General features: G+C 41.1%; 1 protein-coding gene across 3 annotated transcripts in view; it reads left to right on the forward strand.

Annotated features, from left to right (window-relative positions):
- The window catches only part of GREB1L (GREB1 like retinoic acid receptor coactivator), a 124527-nt gene that overhangs the window by 66219 nt on the left and 31081 nt on the right, over positions 1-27227 (forward strand). For 2 of the 3 annotated variants that reach the window (XM_032183462.1, XM_032183463.1), the window contains exons 3-11: positions 282-453; positions 662-859; positions 9147-9323; positions 11992-12168; positions 17924-18058; positions 19805-19942; positions 20287-20406; positions 22126-22263; positions 24079-24264. In XM_032183462.1, the coding sequence (XP_032039353.1) occupies positions 285-453; positions 662-859; positions 9147-9323; positions 11992-12168; positions 17924-18058; positions 19805-19942; positions 20287-20406; positions 22126-22263; positions 24079-24264 (1438 nt within the window). In that variant the 5' untranslated portion in view covers positions 282-284. The remainder of the gene's footprint in view (positions 1-281; positions 454-661; positions 860-9146; positions 9324-11991; positions 12169-17923; positions 18059-19804; positions 19943-20286; positions 20407-22125; positions 22264-24078; positions 24265-27227) is intronic. The other variant, XM_032183465.1, reaches the window with a different exon arrangement.

Raw genomic sequence — 27227 nt, forward strand, 5'->3', positions numbered from 1 at the left:
CTGAGAGGAAATACATGCAGCAGACACAAAGCAGCTGGTTGAGATGTGCTAAAAGCTGTTATTGAAATGAGAGGATGTCTCTCTGTCCACCAGATTTGGAGAGAAATGTGAACGTGTAGTACTAGTTAGAGGTGTTATTTTCACAGCATGCATTATTGCTAACTTCATGTCTCAGCTAATGCCTGTCATGATGGACATAAAAAGACCTCACTGATCATTTGTAAATGGTCTGTGTATGCACTTTCCCATGCACTTATCGACTGTTTTCTTTGCGGTTTTAGATCATGGGGAATTCATATGCGGGGCAACTAAAATCTGCCCGTTTTGAAGAAGCTCTTCATAACTCCATCGAAGCTTCTCTGAGATGTAGTAGCGTTGTCCCACGGCCGATCTTCTCACAGCTGTACTTGGATCCTGACCAGCCTCCTTTCTTGCCGGAAGGTAACCATGAAAGTATGGCACATTTCAATTGTTTTTCTGTGTGAGAAAAGGGTGGGATGTGTTTTACTAAAAACCAAAAAGCTGTGCTGCAGTTGATTGTGTAACACAAAATCTGAATTTGAGGCCTCATTGAGGAGAGAGAATGGTATACTGGTTATTTTAAAAGGAAATAGATGCACATGCTGATGGAGAATTTATTTTATATTTTATTCTTGCTCAGATGTAAAGCCAAAGGTGGAAGAGTTGGATAAAGAGTTAGTACATCGCTACTCGCAAAATGGAAACCTGGACTTTTCTGCCAACCAAACGGTTAATGAAATGGAAGATGAAGAGGAGGATGAAGACATGTCAGATTCAAGCAGTCCACCGATCCCATATTCACAAAAACCTGCCCCAGAAGGGTCTTGCACTACTGATGGTTAGTGTCCTTTCTTTTACCTGGGGGATCTTTACAACCAGTTCTTAGCATTATGTGTGGTCTCTAAACTTGGAAAGTCTTGAGCTAGGAAGTCTGGAAGCACTGTTCAGAGTCAAAGCCTTAAATCTGAGAAAACACAGAGTAAGAAGACTTTCTTCAGTACATAAAATGTAATGTATTACTTGAAAGCAGTGTCTGAAACTCACTGTGACACTTCATTAGTTTAGGAAAGCCTCTTATTTTCTTTGGTCAGCATTGGTTCACTGTCCTCAAAGAAGTTACTTGAGTCAGCATCAGCATAACTGGTTCTCAGTCTATCCCAAAATTCTTGACAGAGTGCTTATTCACTGAAGTGTCTCAGAAACATAGACAAAGCTGGATTTTCTTGCTTCCGTGGGGAGCAGGAAGAGTTTGGAGGGAGAAAATGGGGAGGAGACTTGGTGTTCCTTCTGCTACCAGGGTGATAAGAGGGATGGTAGTGGAAGCTTGTCTCTTTTCTCTTCTCCATCTGCTTACTGGCCATTGATTGCTTACCCTGAGCTGTCCTGATAATTGTTCAAGGTGATGAAAATTCCTGATGATACTGTTTTTGTTTTCTTTTAAATGTGTGAAAGGGCCACGTCATTATGAATATACCTAATGGACCAAGTAAACTTTATCTAAGTGGTTCATTTTATCCCCTAATAGTGAATTCTGAAGAAATTGTGTGTTCTGAACATTTAACTTCCTTACAGAGGATCTACTGATACTTATTCTTAAAAATATAGTCCCCCCCCCTTTCAAAACAAACAACCCTTCTCGCCAGGAACTATGGGCTTCCTTGTGTAGGAGTCATTAAAAAATTGCAGTTTGTAGAATGATTTTTTACTTTACTGTAGTGTATGGTTATATGCAGCGATATACTCGTGATTGGTAATCCTTTGACCTTTTGGGGAGTGATAGTGGGCAAATGTTGACTTTTTTTTTAATTTCATCCTTTCTGAATGTAGTTCACAGCAGCGTGTTTGCCCTCCATAGCAATGTAACAAAACAGTGTACCTTCAGTTCCCCTTAAAAGAAAGAAAAGAAAGACTGGCTGCTAGGGGAAGCTGGGGAATATTACTGGGGGAGTTTATTATTCAGCTGTGATGCTGGTGACTGCAAAAAGCAGGGTTTGCTATACTTTGGAGGCTTCTAAATTGGTTGGAGCAGAGAAGGGGAAAGTGTGAAAGAGTATATTATAAACAGTGGTATAAAACCAGGACAAGAGCTGAGATGCTGTGTAAATGGATTAAAGATTAAATACTACAGAGGTGCCTTTGCTGCCTCTGCCCAGGTTTGCTCTGCAAGGCAATCTGGCTGACATGCTGCTGGCTGTCAAGTGCCTGCTGTCAGGTGGGGCTGCATACTGCTTGTCACAAGGTTAAGCCCAGTTATGCTGCACACACACAGCACGTGTAACTATATGCTCATGTGTACACGCAATATTACGCTCTCTGGTATGTCCTGGAGAAAGATGACCTTACACGGGCAGTTCTGTGGTTTGGTTTTCATGTAGAAGTCTTAGGATCAGAGTAGGTTAGGAGAAAGTTACTTCATCTTCCAAACTTTAGGGTTGTTCTTTACTCTTTGTCAACTTTACCATTCTAACTTCACAAAATTTATCCCTCTCTAGCGTTTTCCTTGAGGAGCTGATGTAAGAGAACAGCGTTTTTGTGTCCGGAAAGGAAAATACGTCGTTAAAAAATATTGCTGATGATCTGTTAGAACAGTTCTACTCCTGTTTAAAACACCCAGGTTCCAAAACATTCGCTCTGCAAACCGTATCTCAGCAAGATATTAATCTGATAGCTCATCTTTCTTCTCATGAATATGCCCTGCCAGAGACGTAAGATACAATCGCTGCCGTTGTTTACATTCCTTATCTTAGTTATTTAATTACAAAGATAAATAACATTAGGAAAATGGTAAAGAACACTGTTAGACTAATTGAAGTCCCTGTAACTGGTGGGATGCTTTAAGCTGAGCATGCGTTTCATTGCTTATCCAAGAGCAAAATCTTGGTGCTCGAATCTGCAGTTCAGAGCTCCTCTTGCTGTAAAACCCGTCTCCCACATTTTAGCACAGAGGGAGGGGGAAATCTTTCTCCCTTTTAAGGAATTTGTGCTGTTTGCTTGTCCTGAACTTGGGATTTATGCCATAATCGTTATATTATTCTCTGTGATGACCTGCTCTCTTGCTCAGATGGCTGAGTTGTCAGTCACATGGGTGCAGAAAGCTCTCGTTGCCCTTTTTTTCATCAGTAAAAAACGAGTGTTTCACAAGTAAGTGACAGTTTGTTGGGTGTTCCTTCTGAGCTGGCCATAATATTACATCCCTTAACTTTCCTGCTAGCCCTTGGAAAGAGCAATTGCGTTTGTCATTGATCCTTACTATTAGCAATCAAAGTAAGGGCTTTGCAATCAAGAAAAATAGCATTTGGGGGGCTCACATCTTTTCAGGGCCTTTTTTTCTGCTCAGCGTGATTTTTTGTAACTAACCTTTTTCTTCCGTGAAAGTAAGGCTTCAAGAAAAATACTTTTCGTACGGGTACCACAAATATGCAACAAAATAATACAAGAAAGTGTCCTTAACCGCTTGTTTGCTGTAGCTTTACAACAGCCCGTTTCTAATTTGTGGAAGAGCATTTTTATGCAGGCTGTGGGAAGCACAATAGTAGCACCTTTCTTTTGTTCTTAAACCCTCAGTTTACCTGCTGCTTAAAGAAGGGTCGAGGTGGTTTCAGAGGCAATTAGGTAAGCAGGTACTTAACACCTGATCAGTTACTGTGAAGTTACAATAGCAAGTGACAGTGACCAGTCATTCATATGCAATTCTTGGAAGCTAATTTCTTATGCAAAATACCCCATTTATTGCAGTACAGCAAGGGGCTGGTATCCCACACTGGAACCGCTTCTTGCCATTGGTCCCTAAAGGAAAGACATATTAAAAACTTCAATTTTAAGAAGATTCCAGGACCGCTGGGTGTGAACAGTTGTGGGGATACCTTTTTATTTTCACAAAGATGCGTTAACCTAAATGAAGTAATGCCAGAGAATGCAAATGTGCTTCTCAGAAGCAAAAACTAATGACTTTGCTTTCAAAGAAATGCAGATAACGTCTGTGAAAGCCATTCATTATTCTTTTTTTCTTTTTTTTGTGACTGCTCTTGGTATTTGCAAATCTCTAATTGGAATATAAATGCCTGTTCCTTATTTAAAACAAAGCTGAAATCCTGTGGGAAGATGATATTTAAATGGCACGGCTTGGCTGTGTGCTTTTCCTTTTTATGGGTTTTATACTTTTTATATGTTGATAAACAACTTCATACAGAGAAGCTGATTTATTTCAGTGGCTCAGAGGTTTTCTCCTCTTCTTGCTCAGACGTCCATAAAAGGTCCATAAGCCGGTGGGACTCTGAAGTGCCATTCTTTTTTTCTTAAGAGTGCTATGTGTTAGGGCGGCTTGGCATGGAAATTTAGGTGCTAACTCGATCATAAATGAAAAGCTATGAAATGTAAATAGATTTTGCATTGTCGAAACCCTCAACGTGGGCAGCACAAGTTGTACTTGTACAGAGAGATCCTGGTTTCTCCTTACTAATGTGGAAGTGCTTATTTGTAGCAGATAATTATATTGCAATGCAAAATCATGCAAAACAGAGAGGGGAGAAGGTTGGGGTCTCTGTGTTGCTTGCTGGCTAGAAAAATGCAATTTTATAGCTAGAATGTAGCAGAGAAAGTGGTTAATCCCTCGTTTCGTTCCCTGCAGTCAATTACTGGCTTCCAAATAAATGTTTCTGGTGTGGAATTTTCTCATTTAGTTTAAAAAAGCAGCAGGAATTCAACCAGAAGAGTGATTTGCGGTCCCGAAAGCCAAGGGAAGGAACGGATGACTGCCTCTTGAGAGCGTCCCATCCGCATTTCTCCGAAGGAAGATTCGAGATTTTCACTGCTCAGCGGCAGATTTGCATTCTCCAAGCATCTCCTGCTCTAAGTGAGCACCTGGCCAAACTCCCCAGCCTCCCCTTGCTGGTGCTGTGGCTGCTGGTGAGCAAACAGGAGCCTGAAGGCTCCGAGGTTCTGCCTGTGCTGCCCCCTGTTGCAGCTCGTCCATCAGCAGGGCTTGTCCCTGGCAGGAGGGGAGCCGGGGGAAGTGGCTTTCTGCCACTTTTGGCAGACCCTAATATCAGCAAGGCTTGTAAAGCTCAGGAGCTGACAGCCGTGCCCCCAAACTGGTGTCCCCCAGGGCAGAGAAGTAATTACAGAGAAGTAATAATGAATTACATGCATCACAGAGGCATGTGCTGGCCAGCCAGGCTGCACATACATACCTGTGATGAAGAGAAGTCGCCAGCCAAAGGGGAGGAAGATGCAGGAGGAGATTGTGCAAGGAGAAAGAAGAGGGGCATGGAAGGGATCTGAGAGACCCTACGTTGGATGGAGTAAGAGATGACAGATACAGAGTGGATCTTAGGTATTATTTGTAGCTTGTACAGGATGCAGCGTTCCTACAGTACAGTCCTACAGAGCCTAAATGGTGAGAAATATTAATTGTGTTCACAACAAGTCTGAGGGAAGAGGCTGCTGTTGCCTGGGATATCAGACTGTGACACATAGGTTTGCTTCAGTAGGTACTGCCAGGAGGTTAGAGTAATGCTCATCGACTTGTTGAGGTGCTGTGATGTTGTGGGGTGTTTCTTAGGGTTTTCCTCATCCTTATCCACTGTGGACTTGCACAAAATGGTGATGTGCAGCAGCACAAATAATAGATGAAGTTGTTTTGCTCCTTGTCTGGATTTTGCTTTGTCCCAGGTCCTGCAGAGTGCTGGAGCATTGCTTCACCTCACTGGGACACCAAAACCTTTGAGCATCCAAAAAGGCTCCAAGTTTCGCATATGATATGGTTTGGGTTGGAAGGGACCTCAGCGATCACCCACTTCGAGCCCCCTGCCATGGGCAGGGACACCTCCCACCAGCCCAGGCTGCCCAAAGCCCCATCCAGCCTGGCCTTGAGCACCTCCAGGGATGGGGCACCCACAGCTTCTCTGGGCAGCCTGTGCCAGGGCCTCACCACCCTCTGAGTGAAGAATTTCTTCCTAATGACCAATCTAAATCTACTGGTTTTTAGTTTGACTGTTACCCCTTGCCCAATTGCTGTATGCAGCTCTCTGGATATCAGTCATGTACCCTTTTGGAAAGCAAGTCCATACTGAGATGTTAACAATGTTGATAATCAAATTCCTGCTTTCTTTGGTGTCCAGGTATTGCTAACAGTTCATTCAAAAGCCTCTTTCTTGTCAATGTTTGTGCTTCTGGGCATTTCTTGAGAATTTTTTGGGGTAGAGACAAGGCTAAAGAACAGTTGTTTAGAGAGACAGGTTTAAGTCTGTCTTGAAATCTTATCACACTTGCTGTTTCATAATCCTTATCTACAGATTTCCTGTTTGCCCACATTGTCAGCGGCGGGTAATTTTTCTATTTTAAATCTAGATACACTGCGGTATTTTTCAAGTCTGTCAGATACTCAGATTTTACTGAATGCCCAAAATACTTGAGGCCTGTTTTGAAAATGTAGGACATAATATCCAAATGACATAAACATTCGAATAAGCAGCTTAGTATTTTGAATGGAAGGGAGTTTTGCTCACATATTTATCTCAACTTTTTAAGATATAAATTCCAGTGAAAAGTCTACTTAATACCTAACTTGGCAGCCCTCCATTTGATTAGGATTGATACGTTTTTAAGGAATACACCTTAAAAAGAGTTTAACGTAATCCAATTGCATCTCATCAGGAAAGAAGTTTTGCTCTAAGTAGGCAGTTTTAATGCTTTTTCCCCTAAAACCTTGCTTCCTTCTCATTGGTAAGCAATCATTACAATTCATCGATTTGTAAACAAATAAAAACTTCGGGCCCTTCATTTTAATTCCTTGGCTGGGAGAAGGAATGTGGGAGGGCAAATCTGGGCTTGCTCTCAGCCTGAATGAGCTGCTGCTCCAGCTGAGCTAACTGAGCGGCTGAAGGGAACCTCGAGCCACCAACTGGTTCAGCCCTTCGTGGGTGTGTGGGCACAAGACCCAACACGCGTGGTGCCGTGTCCTCAGCAAGCTGCTGCTTGCCAGGAGGTTTATGAGAGCTGACTGGGTGCCTTCCACTTTGCACATCATCCTTGCCTGGTAAAGTTTGGAGATTTAAAATAAATAAATAAATAAAAATAAAAATAAACATTAGCTTTCATTGTCTTCGCTGAGGTTTTAAACCAAGTGTTTCAGCGCAGTACATGAGAGTGCAGACTCGTATTAATGCTGGCTGAGGTGCCTCTGAGTTAAGCTATGATCACGTTGTGTTTGTAGATGCTCAGTCAGTGCCTTTGGTATTTATTTACAGTTTCTGTACCAGCTGTGGGCTGCTCGAATAATATTTTAAATTAACTGCAATGAATACACATTAATAGCTTAAGTCTTAATAGATACTACAGGAATTTCAGGTTTAATTTTGATGTGTTTTTAACAACCATGTTTCAACAGGATACGTCATGGTGATACTTTATTTTGAAATATTGGTTCATGCTGGTGCATGCATGTGTTGTCTGTGTTGCGGTATTTTTGTACTTGTAGCTAATGAGAGATGGTCAGAGGATGACTGTGTGATACCTTTAGACTCTGTATTTATCCCAACGTAGTTTTTTTTCCATCAGCTACTGCTGGGAGAGGTGTGAGGCCAGGCTGTAGCACTGGTTTTGAGCTGGAGAAGTGGGAACTGGATGGGAGCACAACGTAGAGTCTGGTTCCTAATAAAACTTGGTGGTGCTTTCACTGCCTTCTGCCTAAGGGAAATCAGAAAGCCCCCTGCGATCATGTCCTTTCCAGGAGAGGAAACCAGATGACTGCTGCTTTCTCTGACACTTGTCACTTCCTAATTTGAAAGTAGATCTTGCTCAAGAAAAAGAATATGATGGAGCTGAACAAAAAACTGATGGGAGATTGTGATCCAGTGCTGAAGTTAATGAAAGGCTTTAAATGTTGTTGTTCATGTACTTAAGCAAAAAAACAAACAAACAAACAAAAAAAACTTTGGAGTTGGCTGGAGTTGGCAAAATATTGATACATGTCAGCCTCCCAAGGTCCCCAAATTACTCAGGGATTTGAAAACCCCAAAGCTATCTCATCCAGCCTTTAGAAAACCCTGCATGTGGCTGCCTGGTGGGTGGCTACCAAACTCACCATGAGTCCCGAGCTCTGGGCTGCCCAGTCCTGCTTCTTCGTGTGTCCCAACCTGCCAACTATTCGCCGCAGGACGTGGAGCAGAGGAAGCCCACTCTGCTCCTCGGTTGTGCCCACATCCCTGGTCTTACCCTGGTGTTAACCAGCAGTCCAACAACCAGCGTTGTGTTCTGATTTTCTTTGCGTATGTGTGCACAGGGAGAAAGTAACTGGAGGTTAGAAGTCTTGCTGCATGTTGGGACTTCAAGAAACTCAACTGGAGATTTATAGAAAACGTGCTGTACATCTCAAAATGCGTGTCCAGAGATGGCTGAGTGAGCTTCCGACAAAAAAGAAGCAGGAAGAAATGCTCAATGCCTTCTGGAAGACCTGTGCCTGAGCTGACAGGAGCAGTAAATAGTTGCAGAGCAGGTTGAAAAGAGCAACCTCTTATTGAAGTGGTGAATTACTTCATCTCCTGCTTAATCTAGAGACAGCTTAGAAATTATATTTGATAATATTTTTCCTTTACTGGTCGCTACCAAACTTCAGGCACCAATCTTTATCATACTTTTGTACTACTGATATTTATGTACCAGTGGCAGCCTGTTGTAAGCAACAAAACTGAAACTGCTATTTCTGAATTTAGAGTGAAAACTAAAATTCAGCAAAGAAAAAAAAAAACATTTGGATGTTTTAAGAGCTGTTTTCTGTTTTAAAATCTTGAGTTTTCCTTCTTATTCTCAGTGTTTGTGAAAAATCAACAGTTTCAGAGCCATTTGATGTCTTATCTTTAGAGACATCTCTGTTCTCTGCCTGTGTATGTTCAGGATCTCTTTAAAAAAATATATATCTTTTGTCCCTGAAACCCTAAGCTGGTGGATTTGATAAGATGCTTTCTCAGTTTTCTCAATTTCCCTTGAAAAAGGTAATTTAAAAAAATAAATAAATAAATTACTGCATCAAGCTGTAAAGCTCCATTTGCCTATGGAACTGATAAAAGAAGAAATTTAAACATCGTCTTTTGAAGATTTATCTTTTTTTTTTTGGTCTTTTCCCCCAGGTTTTTGTCAAGCAGGCAAGGATTTACGGTTAGTATCTCTGTGCATGGAGCAAATTGATATCCCAGCAGGCTTCCTGTTAGTGGGAGCCAAGTCTCCAAACCTTCCTGAGCACATTCTCGTCTGCGCTGTCGACAAGCGGTTTTTGCCAGATGATCATGGAAAAAATGCACTTTTAGGTAAGAGGTTTTCTTTCTTCGTGCCGTAATAATTCAGAGAAACTGGTCGGTTCAAAATTGACTAAAATCATTTCAGCTAATGACTTTCTATTAGAAATATGTTGAGGAGAGGCTTGTTTTTATTAAATTAAACCCACAGCTGAGCCTCCCCCTGAAAAGCCCATTTTAAAACAAGTTCCTGATTCCACAGTTAACCACAGTCAAAGCTGGGTGATTTCTGTGTGGGCTGAAGACAATTGCAGCCCTGGCATTTTAAATGTGAACTATCCGGATACTCTTTATCTCTACTGATGCTTACAACATTAAGAAGAAATATGCTCATGCAACTGTAGAAGATGAGCTATTTGCTGTGGATTAAGGGACAGATTTTGCCCTTGACTCCACCAGGAACGTTGTTTTCAACAGGAGCTCTGAGGGTAATTTGACTCTCGAATACATAGATTGTAAAAAACACCACTTATATCACAGCTGGGTATGTTTATGAGCTTTTAAAATTGTAATACACGAATGTTTCTTGATCGTTGAAGACAGGCACGTAAACACCTAGATTTCCTGCCTGGCTGACTACTGGTACACAACAGCCTAGTAAAAGTGATTTAATGTATTTTGGCTCCTATAGCCTGATTTGCATTTATGTTCTCATTTCTCTCTCTAGTCACTGTTCTGCCTAGCATATATTGAGAAAGACCTTTCAACAGAGAAGAAATCACAACGAAGTATAAATACCCTTATTTAACCACACTGCTCAAATTCTGGTGCAAACAATCAATATTTTGCGTAACTGTTGAAAATACCTCCTTTTTGTACATATGATTGTTAATGTTTTGTCTCCCTTAAGCGTATTTAATACGCTACCACGTGCTGCAAACCTTTGCATCTATGGGAGAAATCTCACTGGCATGAATTAGATGAGAGCTGTGGTGTGATGTGTCCTTGCTGGATACAGTTGGGGAAGTGGGATCGTGGAATAATCCGCTGTGTGCTGCCATCCTCATAGGAGCTGCTCCCCAGTGAGCAGGGGAAGTGTCAAGAGTTGATCAATACGAACTATCTGATGTACAGACAGCTGGTGTTCAATCTAATCAAACGTGGTTGTGCTTGTCTTTGTTGGTAAGCCCTCCACCTCGCACCCTGAGGTCTGTATTAATTTATCATCTCTGATATCATTTGATACTGAGCCTAGTGACTCACAGCTCTGCTCTGGCATCGCTGATGTTACATATTCAAGTACCTCTGTGGCTCTGTAGCTGGTACCTAAGAGCAAAGATTCAGTCTGAACTGATTCAGTCTCGGGAGAAACAGGATGAAGAAGCTTACTTCTTGGCACCCTCAGCAATGTGATGGTAAAATATGATAATAAGGCATAATTAGGCTGAAGACAATGGCCTAATTAATAATGAGTTTATGGAAAATGCATTTTGCCAGACAGGCAGACTGAAGTATTTTTCATGAAGCTAGGAATTTGGCTGACAGGTGAGTGTAGGTAGGAACCAGTGTTCTCCGATGTGCTTGGCGTTGTGGTAAATAATGATAGTAATGAGGATGAAAAATGCGTTCTGTTATAGGTCTTGAACTGATTAATAAATGGAAAAAAATCAAAAGTAAAGGATTTCTGCTAGGTACTCATCAGCCTAGCCCTATTTTAAATCATTATTGATGTTCCAGAAAGAATATAAAGTATTTTTTCCTTAAAGGTTGAAAGTAATTCAAAGATTAGTGGAGTAGCAAACAAGCTGAAAGAATGTAATTGTTCAGCATTAGATAATAGAGGAAAGTGGGTTTATTCAAACAACAAGGATTTAAGGGCAGGCCCATTTTAGAATATGCTCTGTGCTTTGTTCTAGAAGATTTCAGACTGCTGCAGTGCAACATTGCCTTTGATGTAGCTGTGAATGCCACAGGAAATCAGGGGTGCATATAGTCCTCAATCCAGACCCTGTGCCTGCAACCTCGACCCAAAATTTTGTCATCTTTTATGAAAGCATATGAGAAATATTACAGAAAAGGAGCCTTCTGCTTATTTTTTTTTTTACTCCTAAATCTGTTACTTTGATGAGAGGTTCCAAGTTTTCACGAACATTTTGAAGCACCTCTACTTTTTGCAATGAAAATCTAAGCATTTGACCTTAAATAAATGCTTTGAAGCCTTTAATATGGTGTAAAGTCCAGTTTACTTGGAGAGTGCCTTGTATGAGGAGTCTCAGAGGAAGTCACTAGCTATTAAGCTAATTTTAGCTACACCAAGTTGCAGTGGGTACTCTGGGTTAGCCCCCTATTTTAAGAGAGGGAAGCATGCAGCTTGGAGCCCATGCATTTAATGTAGAAATGTGGAATAGAAATAGGAAAGCCTATGGAAATTTCCTTGTCTGGCATCATAGCTCCTCCCGACCCCACAAGTAGCTCTCTGCTCTGGGTAGAGTGGGTCACTGGTGGTGGAATTTCAGCACAAATGGGTATGGCCTAGAAAGATGGAAGAGTTTCAGAAAAGTTAAGACTAAAATCTGCCTGCATTTGGCTGCTGCCTGAGAAGTGGTCTAAGCAGGGCACACATGGTGGCTGGCGGCCTCTAATCACCCTGAACTGGATGTGCAGGTAGGTTGAAGTGGCTTTATTCCTAGCAGCTCTCACAAAGCCGTGTAATCTGTGTGTTTCTGTTTCATTTGTCCAGGATTTTCTGGGAATTGTATAGGCTGTGGAGAAAGAGGATTTCGGTACTTCACAGAGTTTTCCAATCATATCAACCTGAAATTAACCACTCAGCCAAAGAAGCAGAAGCACTTAAAGTACTACCTAGTAAGGAGCTCCCAAGGTGTACTGTCAAAGGGACCTCTTATTTGCTGGAAAGGTAATTAAGGTGCCCGTTCACTTAGAGCTTTTTTATTATGCTGATGTGACGTTGAATGAAAAATTGAAAGTTGCTGCTGAAAATGTATGCATTAAAAGGAAGCTATAGAAGCTGAATTTGTTTTGTGATTGAAGGGAAAATTCCCACTGATTTCACTGAAGTCTGTATCGTGCCAAATGATTAAGTCTTAACAATAACCATACAATCATAAATTGTCTTCCTCCATCTCCCTGTGCTTTCACTGGGAGCCCTAAATCTATCCTTGGGCTGTGCAGCCACCTTGGTAGAAGAAATAAGATTCCTCAGTCTGCTAATTCTTTTCTCTACCTCGAGCAAGATGACTCACAGCCAGGGCTCTGGCACTGGCTTTCCATTGATACTCATCTCAGCAGGTGCAATTCTAGCCAGCTAATGCCTGAGGATAGCCAGCACAGCGTAAGATTAAGAAAGCTCAGGTCACTGATCTCAAGGAAAGAGGAGAAATCTTGCATACTCTTGCCATTTACAGTGTGTTTTACACGTGGGCTTTACCCTCTATCCGTGCAATATTGTTAATGAATCTGCTAACGAGAATGACATCTGTGACCCTGAGGCAAGGTAACCACGGGTCTGGTATTGATGGATGCACGATGTTTGAGTTAGAGCCGTACCAAGACTTGAAGAGGGAGCAGTTCACCTACTCGCTGCCTGCCAAACTGGTACACATGCAGGCTGCTTGTATCCCTCGGTAAAGGCAGAGTTTGAGCTGGTGCCTCTTGTTCCAAAGAGGATGATGTGAGGAGAGGAGAAGCTCCACAGGAGGACTGACAGACTTCTGAAGAGTCACATCCTCGTGTGAATGGCAACAGGACACCAGAGAGATGGTTATCACAAAGCTGTATGAATAATTGTAGTACTGCATCAGTTTGGGGTTCAAAGGGATCTTGCCTTCAGCTGCTTTTCTGTTCCAAGCATAATTTACTACTGCTTCAGAGTGGATGTGTTTTTCAGCTGTTTTTTCCTTTAAAACTTCAGAAATTTAATTTGATAGCCTCTTTTTGAAGTTCCAGATACTGAGAAAGGAAACCTTATTTTGTATTATTTTTCCATGAATTATGGCAGGGTTTATCCACACAACACAGTGCAGTCTGATGCGCTGTTTAGCAAATTGTTCATGGGAACATTTTGTGCTGCCTGGCAATGTTCATTTGCGAGGCTACTCGTGACAATCTTGATCTTTGCTTGGTTAGGAAGTGTAATTTGGAGTCACCCTTCGTTTTGTTTCACTGAATGTAGATTTTGTTTTGGTTGCAGGCACTAATTAAGCTGCTAGCATGTTGGCATACACAGGAGAAGAGCAGAGCTGGCTTTGGGGATGTTTTCTCTGCAACCCCTGATGTTCATGCACATGGGGTTGGTGTGTGACCTGGTAAATGGTGTTGGGGTAACACACACGAGAAACTGTTTTACACCTCCTTCTGATCACAAACGTGTGGAAGAGGTAGATGCAGGGCTAGCTTTTGATTATATGCTCATTGCAAGTGTTTCGAGAACCTACAAAAGTTTAGAAAATTGACCAATTATTGATCTCATGGGCATTGATAGGCGCTATCCCCGTATTGATTCCATCTATCCAGGAACCCTTTGCCCTTTCCTTAACATTAAAGGTCTAATTGGAAGAGAAGCGCTATTAAACACCCTCTTCTCTTCAAAACAAAACCTGATTAGATCGTGGTTTAAAAAAAAATGGAATGATATGAGATATTTAAAATTACTTTCTCCTCCCTCAACTCAGTTTTCATCCAGACAGAGGTTCCCAGGGACGGGATCTCCCTGAAGATTTTCTGGAGACACACTAAGAATCCATGTGTCAGCACAATTTCCCTTCTAAAGGGCAAGATATGATGGCTTTTGTAAAGGTTCTGCCACCGAAGTGGCTGAGTGTTTCCTGGGACATGTCCAATGCCTTCAAGCCCCTTGCAAGCTGAGAGCCGAGGGCCCTTGCCATCTTGCAGCATCTGGTCTCTATTTGCCTGGCACTCTCAGCGGCCCCCGGGGAGGTTTGCTTAATTAGAAGACAAAGTTGACTAAACTGCTTGAGCTGTATTTCTGTCGAATGCTGCCATTTGCTGCTGTTTGTTGTACGTGCTGGATGTATGCTTTTACCATTGTGTCGCCTTCCGCCCCTGTGTTGCTGAGCTTTCCGACCGGGGAAGGCAGGCCTTGTTAATCTGTACTGTAGCTGCTTCGTTTGCAGAGTGTAGAAGCAGGCAATCAGCTGCTGCTAGCCTCCCTGCTAAGCCAAATTCTGCGGTGTCACCGTCCACGACCCCAGAGGGCGGATCAGCTAATGGATACAAATCAGGGTTCACTCAGACAGGTAGGAGCTGAAGGTGCTGTAACGATAACCGTTGGGGGTGGTAAGTTACCGCAGATATTGCTGGCTGAGGGATGATGCCGTAAAGAAGTGGGTGGTTATACTTCAAGCCATGTGGGGATCACAGCTGGGAGGATACCTTCCAGAGTTGGCTTTGTGAGAGGTTTAAGACCCAGGTGAGGTGGAAGATGAGCTTAGCTCTCATCAAAACACTCAGTTAAAAAAGCATTAAATGATCTTGTGATTCATTTGTTTGATTCCTTGTTTCCTTTTACTTTATTTATTTTTTGGGGGATCTAAAAAGACTTGGATTACACATTTATAGTGGGATGTTAGTACATAGACCAGGGTATTTGCCTCAAAATGGAAGAAGATCTCCTTTTGGGCTGAGGGGGACAGCTTTTATTTATGCATTTGCTTATTTGTTTGTTTATTTCAATTGTATTTCACACGTGGGTGTGCTTAGTAAAGCGATTTCCCCCTGCACATCCAGTTGTTTTAAGTTACATGAACTAGCACGCATCTCATACGTGCTTCCTAGTTCTGAGAAGCTATTAATGACAGACTTAATCTAGGAGAAACAATAAAAATCAAACAGATGTTGGCTGACAAAAAAAGCAGCATCCTTAATTTATTTATCACAAATAGCTGAGGTGCTTTCTCTGAGCTTTTGTTCCCATTGTTTCATTGCAGCTTTACCTATGGTGGTTTATGTTTTTGTGTCTGTGCTGTTCCTTGAGAAATCGAAAATAGAAACATAAAACTTTGGTTGCTGTAACTGGTTGATAATGTGTGTACCACGGCATACGTTTCTCCCGAGGAGTATGAAATGCAGATGAAGAAAACCAGCTTGATAAAACATGCAAAATTAAAACAAATAAAAATAAATTAAAAAGTTATAAAACCGTTGCAAACAACACCTGAACGTATGCATTCTTAAATTGGCATTGCAATCGCTGAGCAGTGTGTTCAGAGGCCCTTTCCCCAGCTGGTCAGCCCTGGCTGTCAGGCTTTTGTTAAAACGCAAGGAGAGTGTCACCCACACACATCTGCATTTCACTGCATGATCCGTTGGCTTCCCGATCCCGGCATGAGACCTGCGCAGATGCATGAGAAGCTATTTATTCGAAATAACAATATTTGCACAGCTTTGTCTTCTATTGTACCTGCCGAGTTAATAGCTACACCTTTTACATGCCGCTTTCTCCTTATCACTCCTTGCAGTGCTCGGTCTGCCTGCCTCTTCTGTGTGTCACTGTTTGTGCTCTTAGGTCACAGTTGTCAAAAGCTTTTCATCTCCTCCTATGGTTATCTTCTAGTGAAGATAATGCCACATTCATACATACGAATTCCCTGTGACCAGAGGAGGGGGAGGGCACCTTTTTTTTTCTGTGGCCTGAATTCTGACGTGCATCACCCATGGTGGTGCAGCTTTTTCTCTCCTAGCTCCTCATAGGTACTCTGAGGTGAACGGTCTCTTGTTTTAAAATCAAAGTACTTACTAGTTAAGTCACTTCCCAAAATTGTTTTCATTTTTTTTTGTCACCTCACACCCACTTTTCCCTTTAACCGTTTCTGTTTTCTGCCTTTGTAAGTGAGCAGTTAAGGCTCCCCATTCTAGGACGACACCTGTAGGCAGGTAGTAACACCGAGCCCCGCACTGAGCTGCTGATTTCATGATGGAAATTGCAGCACAAGAGAATTTTGCAACATCCTGGTTAAAGCTGACAGCACAGCGTGGCCATGACACTGTAGTCAAGCGCTGCGCCCCTCTTTCAAAACGGCACGGGAAGGCACAGCTCCTTTTACAAAGAGATGTGGTTTTATTGGCAGGGCAACAGTATCAGAAATCCAGGTTTAGGTGGAAATGCGGGAGAGAGAAAACTTCAGATGTTTAAAAGCAACTAGAAACAGGGTTTTTCGATAGAAAGTTAAACAATTTTAGTAAGAGTCCTGCTGAGGTATCGGTGTGATGTTTAAACATATACCAGCCGGATCTCATTTCATAGATACAATTCTAAGAAAACATCAGAATGAGAGAGAAGGGGAGAAAAACAGTGAGACAAATAAACCTGACCCGAAGCTTCTGGATAGTTTGCTTTGAGGAAAGCTTTCTCATTACATGTTTGCTGCATCGTATTTAACGAGAGACTAGTGCTTTCCTCCAAAGCCTCAGAGCTGGTGGTCTGTGTGTTAGCCGTTCAGGATTTGTCCCGTGAACATGGACGAGGTTTTCAGCCGAGGCTTCTGTGTGTGTTCCCCATCCCATATGGCAAAGCAGATGCCCTCCCCATCCTTCACCAAATGGCGTGTCACCCGGGGGTGAATGTATTTGCCAGATCCAGTTGGTTTTCGCCTTCTGTTTTCTTTCCCTGGCTGTTTTACTTGGACATCTGTAGGTGAACTTAGCCTACGTTGCCTACTTCTTGCAGACTCCTTTCTGCACAGATGTTGGGGTAATGTTCTTCCACCTTGGTCGTAAGTTTGGGTTTGCCAGTGTATCAGCATCCCAATGCTGAATTTTTCTTTGAAGTAAATGGCAGATGTTAAATACCTTCGTGCTTAACCAGGGGTCTACATGCTGAGAGGTTCTGAATCTTTTACAATTTACATTTTTATACTGGGCAAACATTATTTTTTTTATTGCTGTTCAGTTTATCCATCCGTAATTATTATTTATTTATTTGTTAATGCCTTGGTAAAATGCTCAAAGGAGTTGCTGTTTGTTAATTCATGCAAAGAGTTTGGGCTCAGCTACCTTTCATCTCTTACCTGGGCTTATAAATGGGCATACACTTTTCCTAGCCTTACAGTAGTAGTGCTGCAAGGTGATCTTCAGAGCTTAGATATTAGATTTTTTTTTTTTTTTCTCCTGCCCTAAGTCACGCTTGTCTGAGACTGACAGAGGTTCAATAACTTGTGCTTGAAAATCTCACGTGATGGAGATTCCACAGCCTTTTAGGCAATTTATTCCACGTGCTTATTCCCTGTGCTTGCTGGGGGCAAGTCACATAAGCTCTTTGCCTCAGCTTTCTCATCTGTAACACAGGGTAACCACGTTTACTTGCCTATCCCACAGGGGTGTTTTTAGGAGCAATGAGATAACTCTTTCTACAGTTACAATATTTTTCAACTGTTCTGTGAATGCAAAATATTGTGAAAGAGATCTGTCATGGGTCTAGTGCATTACTAGATTCTTCAGAAGTGCCCAGTAAATGTTGGTTACGACTCCTACAAGATATCCTTAAATGATCTCTTAAGCGTAAAATAGTTTGATTGCTTTGTATGCAGATATGTGTAGATAAATGTGTATGCGTGTTTCTGTATATACAATACATATATACTTATGTATACAGTTTTTAATTACTGCTTAGTTGAATATATATATATATTTTTCAGATTCTTCAGTGTTCAGTCCAGCAAAATCGTCTTCTGCTATTAATTTAAGTGGAACTCAAGACCCGTCTCGGAACAAGAACATTGTGAAACCTTTGGCTTTGTCAGTACAGCTTGTAGGAAAGACATTTGCTGCAGGTAGCACTTTGCTTTCCAGGATAACTGAGAGCCGAGGGAATTGTCTGCTTAGCAGCAAAGAAATAAAGGAATCATCTTTTTGGTGGAAAGGGGAAAGGAAAGCATTCACTAGGATTCTTTAAAACCATCATATTCTACAGGTCCTCTGCACAGAAATCTTCCATGTCTATTACTATCCCCAAGCAGAGCCATACCACGGCTTTCAGATCTGACATTCTGATAAAAGTGCATGTCATATACCTCTCGCACTTCCTAAGATACCTAGGAGGGCCAAAACGCCACCTCTTGATATTCCACTAATTCTTGCCCCATTAACTGGGAGTTGTTGTTCTTTTGCAATGAATATAGTTGATTCAGATGCGTTTTGTGGAATACAGTCTTGCTTTAAGGAGGTTTAATATCTGTGCTGTTGTAATTAATCATTTCTGCGTTGTGTGGTTAATAAATGAAAAGCCTCCTCTAGGAGGAAATGCCATATGACATTGGGTAGGTTGGAAATGAGGAGACATTTCAGGCACTGGGACGGGTTGCCCAGGGAGGTGGTGGAGTCACCGTCCCTGGGGGTGTTCAAGGAAAGGTTGAACGTGGTGCCTGGGGACATGGTTTAGTGGGGACATTGGTGGTAGGGGGGTGGTTGGATCAGATGCTCTTGGAGGTCTCTTCTAACCTTAATGATTCTGTGATTCTGTATTTGCTGTTTTATACAATGTACATTGCTATATATGCATATTACTTCGTTGGACCTAATGAATGTACCTGTATCAAATAAATCATTAACGTAGTTTTGTGTAAAACAGCAGAAAATGAGGCTTTCAGGTAAATGAAACTGGTGCTTCTCCCTGCTGTATTTGAGTAGGAGAATTTATCACGCACAGAAATTACTTCCCACCATTTCAACTTCCACGTTAGAGTGTACTAAGCACAATACCATTATCTCAGGCTCTCTGCTGCAGCCAACATCAGCAGGCTGCTGCACCATCTCCTGCTGTTGCCCCTGGAAATCTTCTTGGGAGCTAACTCACAGTGGAGCTGGCAGATATGGAAAGGAGCCATAGTCCCTACTGGGATCCACATCCACTCTAGGCAGTTTATGCCATTTGTGATCCTCTGTTTTCGTAGTTTCATTTCGTGATCTGGATATAGTGGGGCCTGCCAGGGTGTCAGGCCGGCTGGGGCTGGAGGATTGTCTTAGGCAGAGGTAGCAGAATGAAGTATGGTTTGCCTCAGTAACACTCAGAGCGTGTGCACTTCACAGCAGCCTGTCCTCTTTCGCCTGCCCAGTCTCCATTTCTAAGGCTCCAGACGAGAGCCCTGGAGTGACTCAGTGTGCATGACACACGGACAACTGGGAGAAAATACAAAGGAGCACCAGAGAGGCTTAGAAATCTTTATAAAACGAATTCATGACGAGCACTTTTTAAAATTTTCAGTGTCTAAAAATGTATCGTAAGCATCCCAGTGATTTTTCTCTGTATGTATTTTTTTTTTTATTCTGTTGGATTGGGGATTTTTTCTTCATCCTATTCTCTCTGCCTTCAAACGCGGAGAACTTGTTTCAAGGTTAGGATTTTGCAGCATGTGTCCAAATTATTCTCTGCCAAGTACTCTTCATGCTTTCCCTGGAGTGGGTTTCTTTCAGTTGTGCATCTTGCCCTGTTCTTTTGTGTCTGCATGCTGCTGTATTATTTTGTTTGTTTGTTTTCAAGATTGTCTCAAGCCACACACTCTGTATTTTATTATACTCAGCTCCTCTTTCACTGCGTGCCACTGATGTTGCTAATGGAAACGCTAATGGAGGAAGAAATAATGTATTGAGTTCTGCAGTCGCTCGGCCAATGCCTCACTTGACCTCTCCTATCCCTGGCTGTGCAGCTGGAGACCAAGGTAAAGAAAACCTCTGCTCTGTGTCCCTTTTAAGCTGCACTGGCTGTTGAACCTGAAATTCGTGATCTTGTTTTTCTTCCCATCATAGCTGCTTCTGCAATTCAGTCTTTACAGATCCTTTTGGTGTCTGGCATGACTGCTAATGACAACGCTGTAGTTTTTGACACAGGTAGAAGCATTTCTCACATCGTAGTCTGCCTTCGTGTAAGGCTGGGTGTAAACCTCTGGAACTCTGTAGTGTGAAAGCAGCTCAACACCACGGCGAAACGGAAATGTGGGCTGAAGTCTGGAAGAACAGCACTTAGGATTATTTTTGCTTTTTTGCTTTTTTTTTTTTCTCACAGCATCAATGTCCAGTTCTGGACCACCAAAGAAACGTCACCGGGGATGGTCTCCTGGCTCCCCAGTCCCTCCTCCTGGCTTAGCGGTACCTGTTCCTGCAATTCGGCCCTCAACTAGAACAGGTAAAACTTGAATGATACAGATATTTGTCAAAAAAAAAAATAAAAAAAAAATTAAAAAAAACTATTCTCAGCCAGATCAGTAGCCCTGTGCTCCTTCTCTTAAGGGTTGCACAGAAAACATAACAGAGCTTGCTGAAGTAGTTAAGGGCACCGTGGAGAGTTTTTCACGTGACCCAGAAAAGCACACAATTGTTCTTGTTTCTGTAATCTCAGCTGGTACAATGGGAAGGTGAAACTCCTGGGGGAGAGAGAGAAAAAGGAGGATGAAAATTATAAGGATCTACACCTAAGTTCCCCAAAGATAGCTCAGTTCTTCTGCAATTGTGCAGGTGTGTGTATATATGAACGTATTTAATGGGTTTCCATTATCCTTCTACTTGAACATTTAAAGGATTTCCATTAGCCTTCTACTTGAATACATCATCTCTTACCTGGTGTGGCATGCTACAGAAACAGCACACTCAGTTCTGGTGTAGGAAAAATGCCTTTGTGTAATTCTGGCTTCAGAAAGGACACTGATGTTCCCTAGGTCATCTTTGCTTAGAAGGCTAAAGTTTGTGAGACCAAATAGCTCATATGTGTGGAAAAGGGATAGACACATCTAGAAGGGATGTGTGATAGCACTATGTGAAATAGGATTAAATATAAACATGTGTGAATAGTCATCAACGTGCATGTAGGTACCTCTTTATGCATAACTACTAATAAAACTGTTCCCTATTTATGGGCTTTGCAGTTGTGAGATTCAGAATAGTTGGTAAAGGGGAACGTACAATTGCTCACTGATCTCTCTACAGAATAGGAGAATAAACACCCAAGGATAAAAAAAAAAATAAAAATAAATGTTTGTCATCATGCACAATATGTTCTTAACTCTGCTTTGGAGGATTTGCGTTTGGGATGTTTTGGAACTGACTTGCAGAGATATTTATCACGGGAAGAAGGGTTACGTGGTAGTTAGTGTAGGCCTGCCTGCTTGAGCAACTCCAATCAATCACAGCTATTTCCACAGCTAAAATGTATGCATGCATACATTTATTCATGCTGCCTCTGATGTCTTCTGGAGATAGCATTGTTTGAAAAATCTGTTACAAACAACCAAACGAAGCCTGAGAAACTTCTGAAGGAGGCCTCACACCGAAACCTGATAACAGATGACACGTTTTTGCATTTTGTTTCTTTTTACTTGTGAAAGCTGCTTTTGCACTTTCATGCCTAAAGCCTTTTATTTATTTATTTATTTATTTATTTATTTATTTATTTATTTATTTATTATCCTTCCAACAACTCTCTAAGGACATCTTTGAGATTTTGGCTTGTGTTTTCTTTCCTAGCTACGCATGTTCTATTCCAGAAGTCAGAGCAGTCGCTTCCCTTTTCTTGACAGGTATTATTGAGAGGTAGCCGCTGTCTTAGAGGTGGCCTCTTGGCTTAGTACTTGGCTTTGTTTGAAGATGCATATTCAACCTTGTGTTTTCCTCCCTCGTTCCCACCAACAATACAGTGGCCAGAAACAGTTTTATTTTAGGGGTGGGTCTACAGGAGGGTATAGGCTCTTAATTTAAATTCCTTAAAACTATAGCAGGAAATGCAGAGGCCTCTTGAATTTTATTACAGTTTGTGATCTGGAGTTATTTATTTATTTTTTATTTGTTCATACGGCCAAATCACAGTATGAGCCTTTTAGTAATGGAAGCTTCTCTTTTCTTTATTTTATAGAGCCTCTTTTGTCAGTCCCAGTTCCTCAATCCATGTTAACTGGAATTTTACAGCCTCAACCCATCCTGGCAGGGGAGACTGTAATAGTTCCTGAAAACCTGCTGAATAACTCGGGAGTCAGACCAGTGATTCTGATAGGTAAGTCTGACACTGGGGAGTCAAATCCTGCATTTTGAACAAATGCATGCTCCCCTAAGAGAAAGGTTTTTGTTTTATTTTTTTTTTGGTTTCTTTTTGTTGGTTCTGACATTCGGTACAGTATGTAATCGGTTTGTCATGGATAGTTTACTTAGTTGCTCAACACTTAAAATTGGAAGTTTGGAGATTTCTGAGAGGACCTGATTTGCAAACGGGTCACGACGAGGTCAAATTGATGCAAAACCTCTGGCCAAACTGAAATTTTGTACAGATAACATTTTTGTAAAATCCAAGAATAGAAATATTTCCATGTAATGAAAATAGCTTCCCAGTGTAAACAACTTACAAAACAAGAAAATATTTCCTGTAGCATGTATTATCCAGATCTTGAAGCCCAGGGATTCTGCATGAGAACCAGAAAACTGATACATTCTGGCTAATCAGAAGTGAATCGTACTAACTTTTTGTCTTTTATAGTCCATCATTATTGTAAGTGACTGAGATAACAGATCAGGCTTTTAAAATTCTTTAGCTCTATGAAGCACATTGTTAACCCTGAGAAAGACATTGGCTTTTACTTCAAAAGTATGATTTGTGATGTGAATATCCTTTTCAAGCTGAGCAATAAGGGCATAATATATAACAAAGATGGTTTGGCCAGTACTGCCAAAATGTTGAGGAGTGATTTTTTTTTTTAACTCTTTAAATCCCTTTTCAGTCCAGCATGATACAGCCGCTTGTATAAAGTAGCTTTAGTGTTAAGAGAAAACGCCTGTCAGTACAGTCCATGGAATAATTCATCATTCATGAAGACACAGAGAAGTTCTCAGAGTCCTCACTTACAGAGATAATCCTAATACAAGCAATTTCAAAAGAACTAAGAGGGCCATCTACGCTAGTGAAACCCTCGAGGCTAGGGTTACACTTCGTTTGGTTTGTTTGGCTTTGTCTTTTTTTTTTCTGGAAGCGTATTCTGAAGTTCTAGCATGGTGCTTTAATGTTTTCAGAGAGACGCTTCGTTATTAAAGATGAGGGTGTCTGCAGTTATCAGCTTAAGTGCAAATTGAATGCAGCCCTTAGGCTCTTGGAGAGTTGCCAATGAAGTCCTCAGCTAGGCTAAATGTTAGTGTCCCTGAGAAGCAGTGTCCTATTAATAGTACAGAACCAGATGTACCCAAATGGATGGGTTTGGCAAAATCTGCGTGGAATTTTTTTTTTTTAAAAGGAAAACATTCTCAAGGAAAAGAAGAGTTAGCCTGTTTTCATACGCTTTGCCTTACAGAACAGCATGCTTAGTTGTTGATGTTTATTTAGCCTGTGTATGAAAACAGAACATAAACATGGAAAAAAATGCAATTAATCACGGCGATACTGAGGTAGCTGAATCAATTCTAATGTTACTGATGCTGTTTTCATAATGTTAAGATCAATGTTCTTTTCCTTCCATTGATTTTTGGGTTTTGTACACTCTATTATGGAGAATATGTATCTAAAGGTCAGGTTAAGGCCCAAACAGGTATTATTCTCATCTGTATTTGGATAAAAATAATTATTATCCCGATGGTATGCAGTTATCCATAGCTTTTGCACATCTTTGTGATCACTTGTTTTTAAAAAAACAGCAAAGGAGCAGTGGCCTATTTCACTTCCTTTATATGAAATTATAATGTCAGGAGTGGCCAGTGATGCAGGATGTTTTTCAAGGTAACATTTAGGAGAAGTTTGGAAACGTTTATGTTGTGCAAGACTTCATGTAATGGATTATCTTGTCAATTTCTGTGTTTTTCACTTGTTTGTTTGTTTTGTTTATGAAAGGTTATGGCACTTTACCTTATTTCTATGGAAATGTCGGTGATATTGTTGTGAGTCCCTTACTGGTGAATTGCTACAAGATTCCACAGCTGGAAAACAAGGATCTGGATCTCCTGGGTTTGACCAGCAGTCAGCTGCTAAGTGTGGAGAACATGATACTTTTAACTATTCAGTATCTTGTCCAACTAGGTAAGCAGCTTGTCCTAAGCACTTCAGTTTTTATTTCTTACTGTCTTTTTTCTCCCCACCCTTTTTATTTCTGTTTCTGAGCCAATTTTCTGTCTTTTTTTTTTTTTTTTTTTTTTTTTTTGTGCCTGGGAGAGGTAAGTGGCTCCATCTAGTGTGTGTGACTTTGCTCCTTTGAACATCTGACTGAAGAAGCGAACTTAAGAACTGATACTGCTTCTGCTCTCCATATGGGGATTGACCAGGTCACCTCTGTGAAAATGGCTCCTCATTTGCAATGCAGATAACTCATTTGCTTAGGGTATCAAACCATCAGTTATCACAGCTCTTTCTAAGGACTCTCAGTCTGTTTTATTCAGTTTCGTGACAGATGCCAGCAGATGTGTGATGGTCATCATTGTTTTGGTGACAGCACCGTTTACATGAAAACCACATTTGTTTTTCAGACTTAGGCAAGTTATTCAATGAATATCTCATTCTTGCAAATGTATTTGAAACGGATCCTTTGCAAGTTTGAGAGCAAAGCACGTTTTCTTCCTCTCATTACAGGTCCATTTTTCCCTACCTTAGGGTAAAATACAACAATGTTAACAGTAAGGATTTAGAAGTCAAAGAATATTGCAGGACAGCTTTTGGAAGCTTCTCACAGCAGTCTATTTCTTAACTTCAGTATTTGAAAAGATATTGTTTATTATACAGGAGTGTGAAGTAACCTTTGTGAGGATCACGCTGCTTTTCCTCAATTGGATTTCTGTTCGGGCATCTGTAATACATAATGGTTTGAAACATACAGACATTTCAAAAGTACAGCTGGTGATAACACTATAATTTGGGGAGTAAATGCACTCTGCCTAGGTTTAACCCCTGTGTTCTTCTGCTTTGCTGTTCTCTGCTGATGCAGAAGTGTTATAGACAGGAAGGAGGCTATCTTCTGTGTTGCAATGCCCTCCGTGACCTGTTTGCTTTATTTATCATTCTCTGCTGGGAAATGCCCTTAATAGTCCATTGTATGCCAGGTTGGAACAGACAAAGTGTTTCTTTTATTTATTGGCTGAATGTTTTTCTCTTGCTCTTCTCTCAGTGGGCTTAATTTTGTTATTTTGAGTTTTTTATCCTCGGTGTGGAAAGTTTGTAGAGGTTGCATTTTAAAACGAGCTGCCTCACACAGTTCTGGATTGATAGAGGCAGCTTGCAAATTTCCTTCAGGGAATCGTGCAGCAAGCTGGTACAGCATTTCCAATTAAAAATAGATGATTTATTGAATCTCCTGGAGCCAGTGAAGCACATTCCATAAGCAAATCCAGCCTTAAGGGGATGTTCAGTCTGTCTTTGCTGCAAGCTAGAGCAGGCCTTGTTCAAAGCTTCTGGAGCTTAGCTGAGCTATGTCTAGGAAGCACTGTGCCTTCAGCATAAAGAAGTTCCCATATTATAGCAGGTGTTGAGTTTGGCTTTGGGTACTAGCTGTTGAAAGCTGAGCAGTTTTCCTCTTGGACATATGTGGAGTGCGAGATGAAATGAGGGGGCAAAGTAAATACGTTTTGAAGAACACGGGGATCAAAGCATGGCACAGGTTTTCATCTTGCTCCAAACTTCAAACTGTTTGAATCCTGACAGTTGTAGCCTTTATCCCATATTGTATAATCAAAGCAGGTTAAAGATGGAGGGCAGTCATGTTCCAAAGCTTTTTGACGAGGAGAAAAGACAAATTGCACACATAAATTAGCAGTTTATTCATGTGAGCCTCTTTCTTGAGTAAGTAGGGCTAAAAGCTATTATTACTTCCAGAATATATTCCAAAAGCATAAGATAAGGGCAAAGATCAAAAAAGCAGACAGAAGAATGACACAGCCTGAGCCTTGCCTAATTTTTTCAGATCTCACTACTTGTGCAAAATATTTTTGTATGCGTTTATGTTTTCTGAGCAATCTCACAGTGACGTTACAAATCAAAGCAAACAAAATAAGTATGTCTTTGATACTTCCATTTTAAACCTACTATGAAGACTATTCCCAGCTCAAGCTGTGACTGTGAGCCATAGTGTTGCTGTAAATTCCGTTGACTGATAAAGGAATAACTAAAAAACTATCAAGGAATATTTGATTTCAGTGCTTTTTACAGCCTAGTGCCTTTGCTTACTTGGATTTCGCGTTTGTTAACTTTGACAGCATTCATAGTGAAGTATTCTCAAGCTTTATTTTTGTACCTCAAGTTCCTGTATTTGCCATACGTGATTTTATATGGTATTATTCCTTGGTAGTTTCATTTTCTGAAGTGAAGACGATCCCTTTGTGTACTCTTTTCTGCAGAGAAGCTATCAGATCCTCTCTTTTAACTTTGACAGATACCTGTTCTGTATTTATGAAACTGTTTGTCACCAAATATTGCTCATTTTGTCTTTCATCTCAGACGATCTCACTTCCTTTGTTTTTCTGGATAATTGCTGTGGGGAAAGACTGCCACGAGTCAACTGTGGTATTAAGCACGGTGCCAATTTCAGCATATTCCCTTATCAGTGCCCTTCTGATAACTAACTTTATTTTGAAAAGTTTTTCTCTTACAAATCATCACCTTAGAAAGGAAGAGAAAATATATTTCCCAAAAAGATCATTAGAAATACAGAGCTATACCCATAACTCTCACCAATGCCTTGTAGGCCATCGTGTCCATGCATTAAATAATCAGAACTTCGCAGCAAAAATGTGAACAGCCTTGCCTTTAGAAATCTATAGCTGTCCTGCCATCCTATGGTAATTGGGTGACGACTCTCTCCATATTTACTTCTCAAAAAGGCAAAATGACAACCCGCAGCAATTTTGCATATTGCATACTTGGTTTATTTACCCGTTCCCTGCCCTGCTTCTCACACAATTTTTCTGCTTCCTTTTTTCACTGCTCACTTTGTTTCTTTTCTTTGGCCCTGAAAGACAACATGCAAACAAACAAACAAACAAAAAAACCAACAGCAT

This window comes from Aythya fuligula, chromosome 2 (assembly GCF_009819795.1).
Source record: "Aythya fuligula isolate bAytFul2 chromosome 2, bAytFul2.pri, whole genome shotgun sequence".
Lineage (NCBI taxonomy): Eukaryota > Metazoa > Chordata > Aves > Anseriformes > Anatidae > Aythya > Aythya fuligula.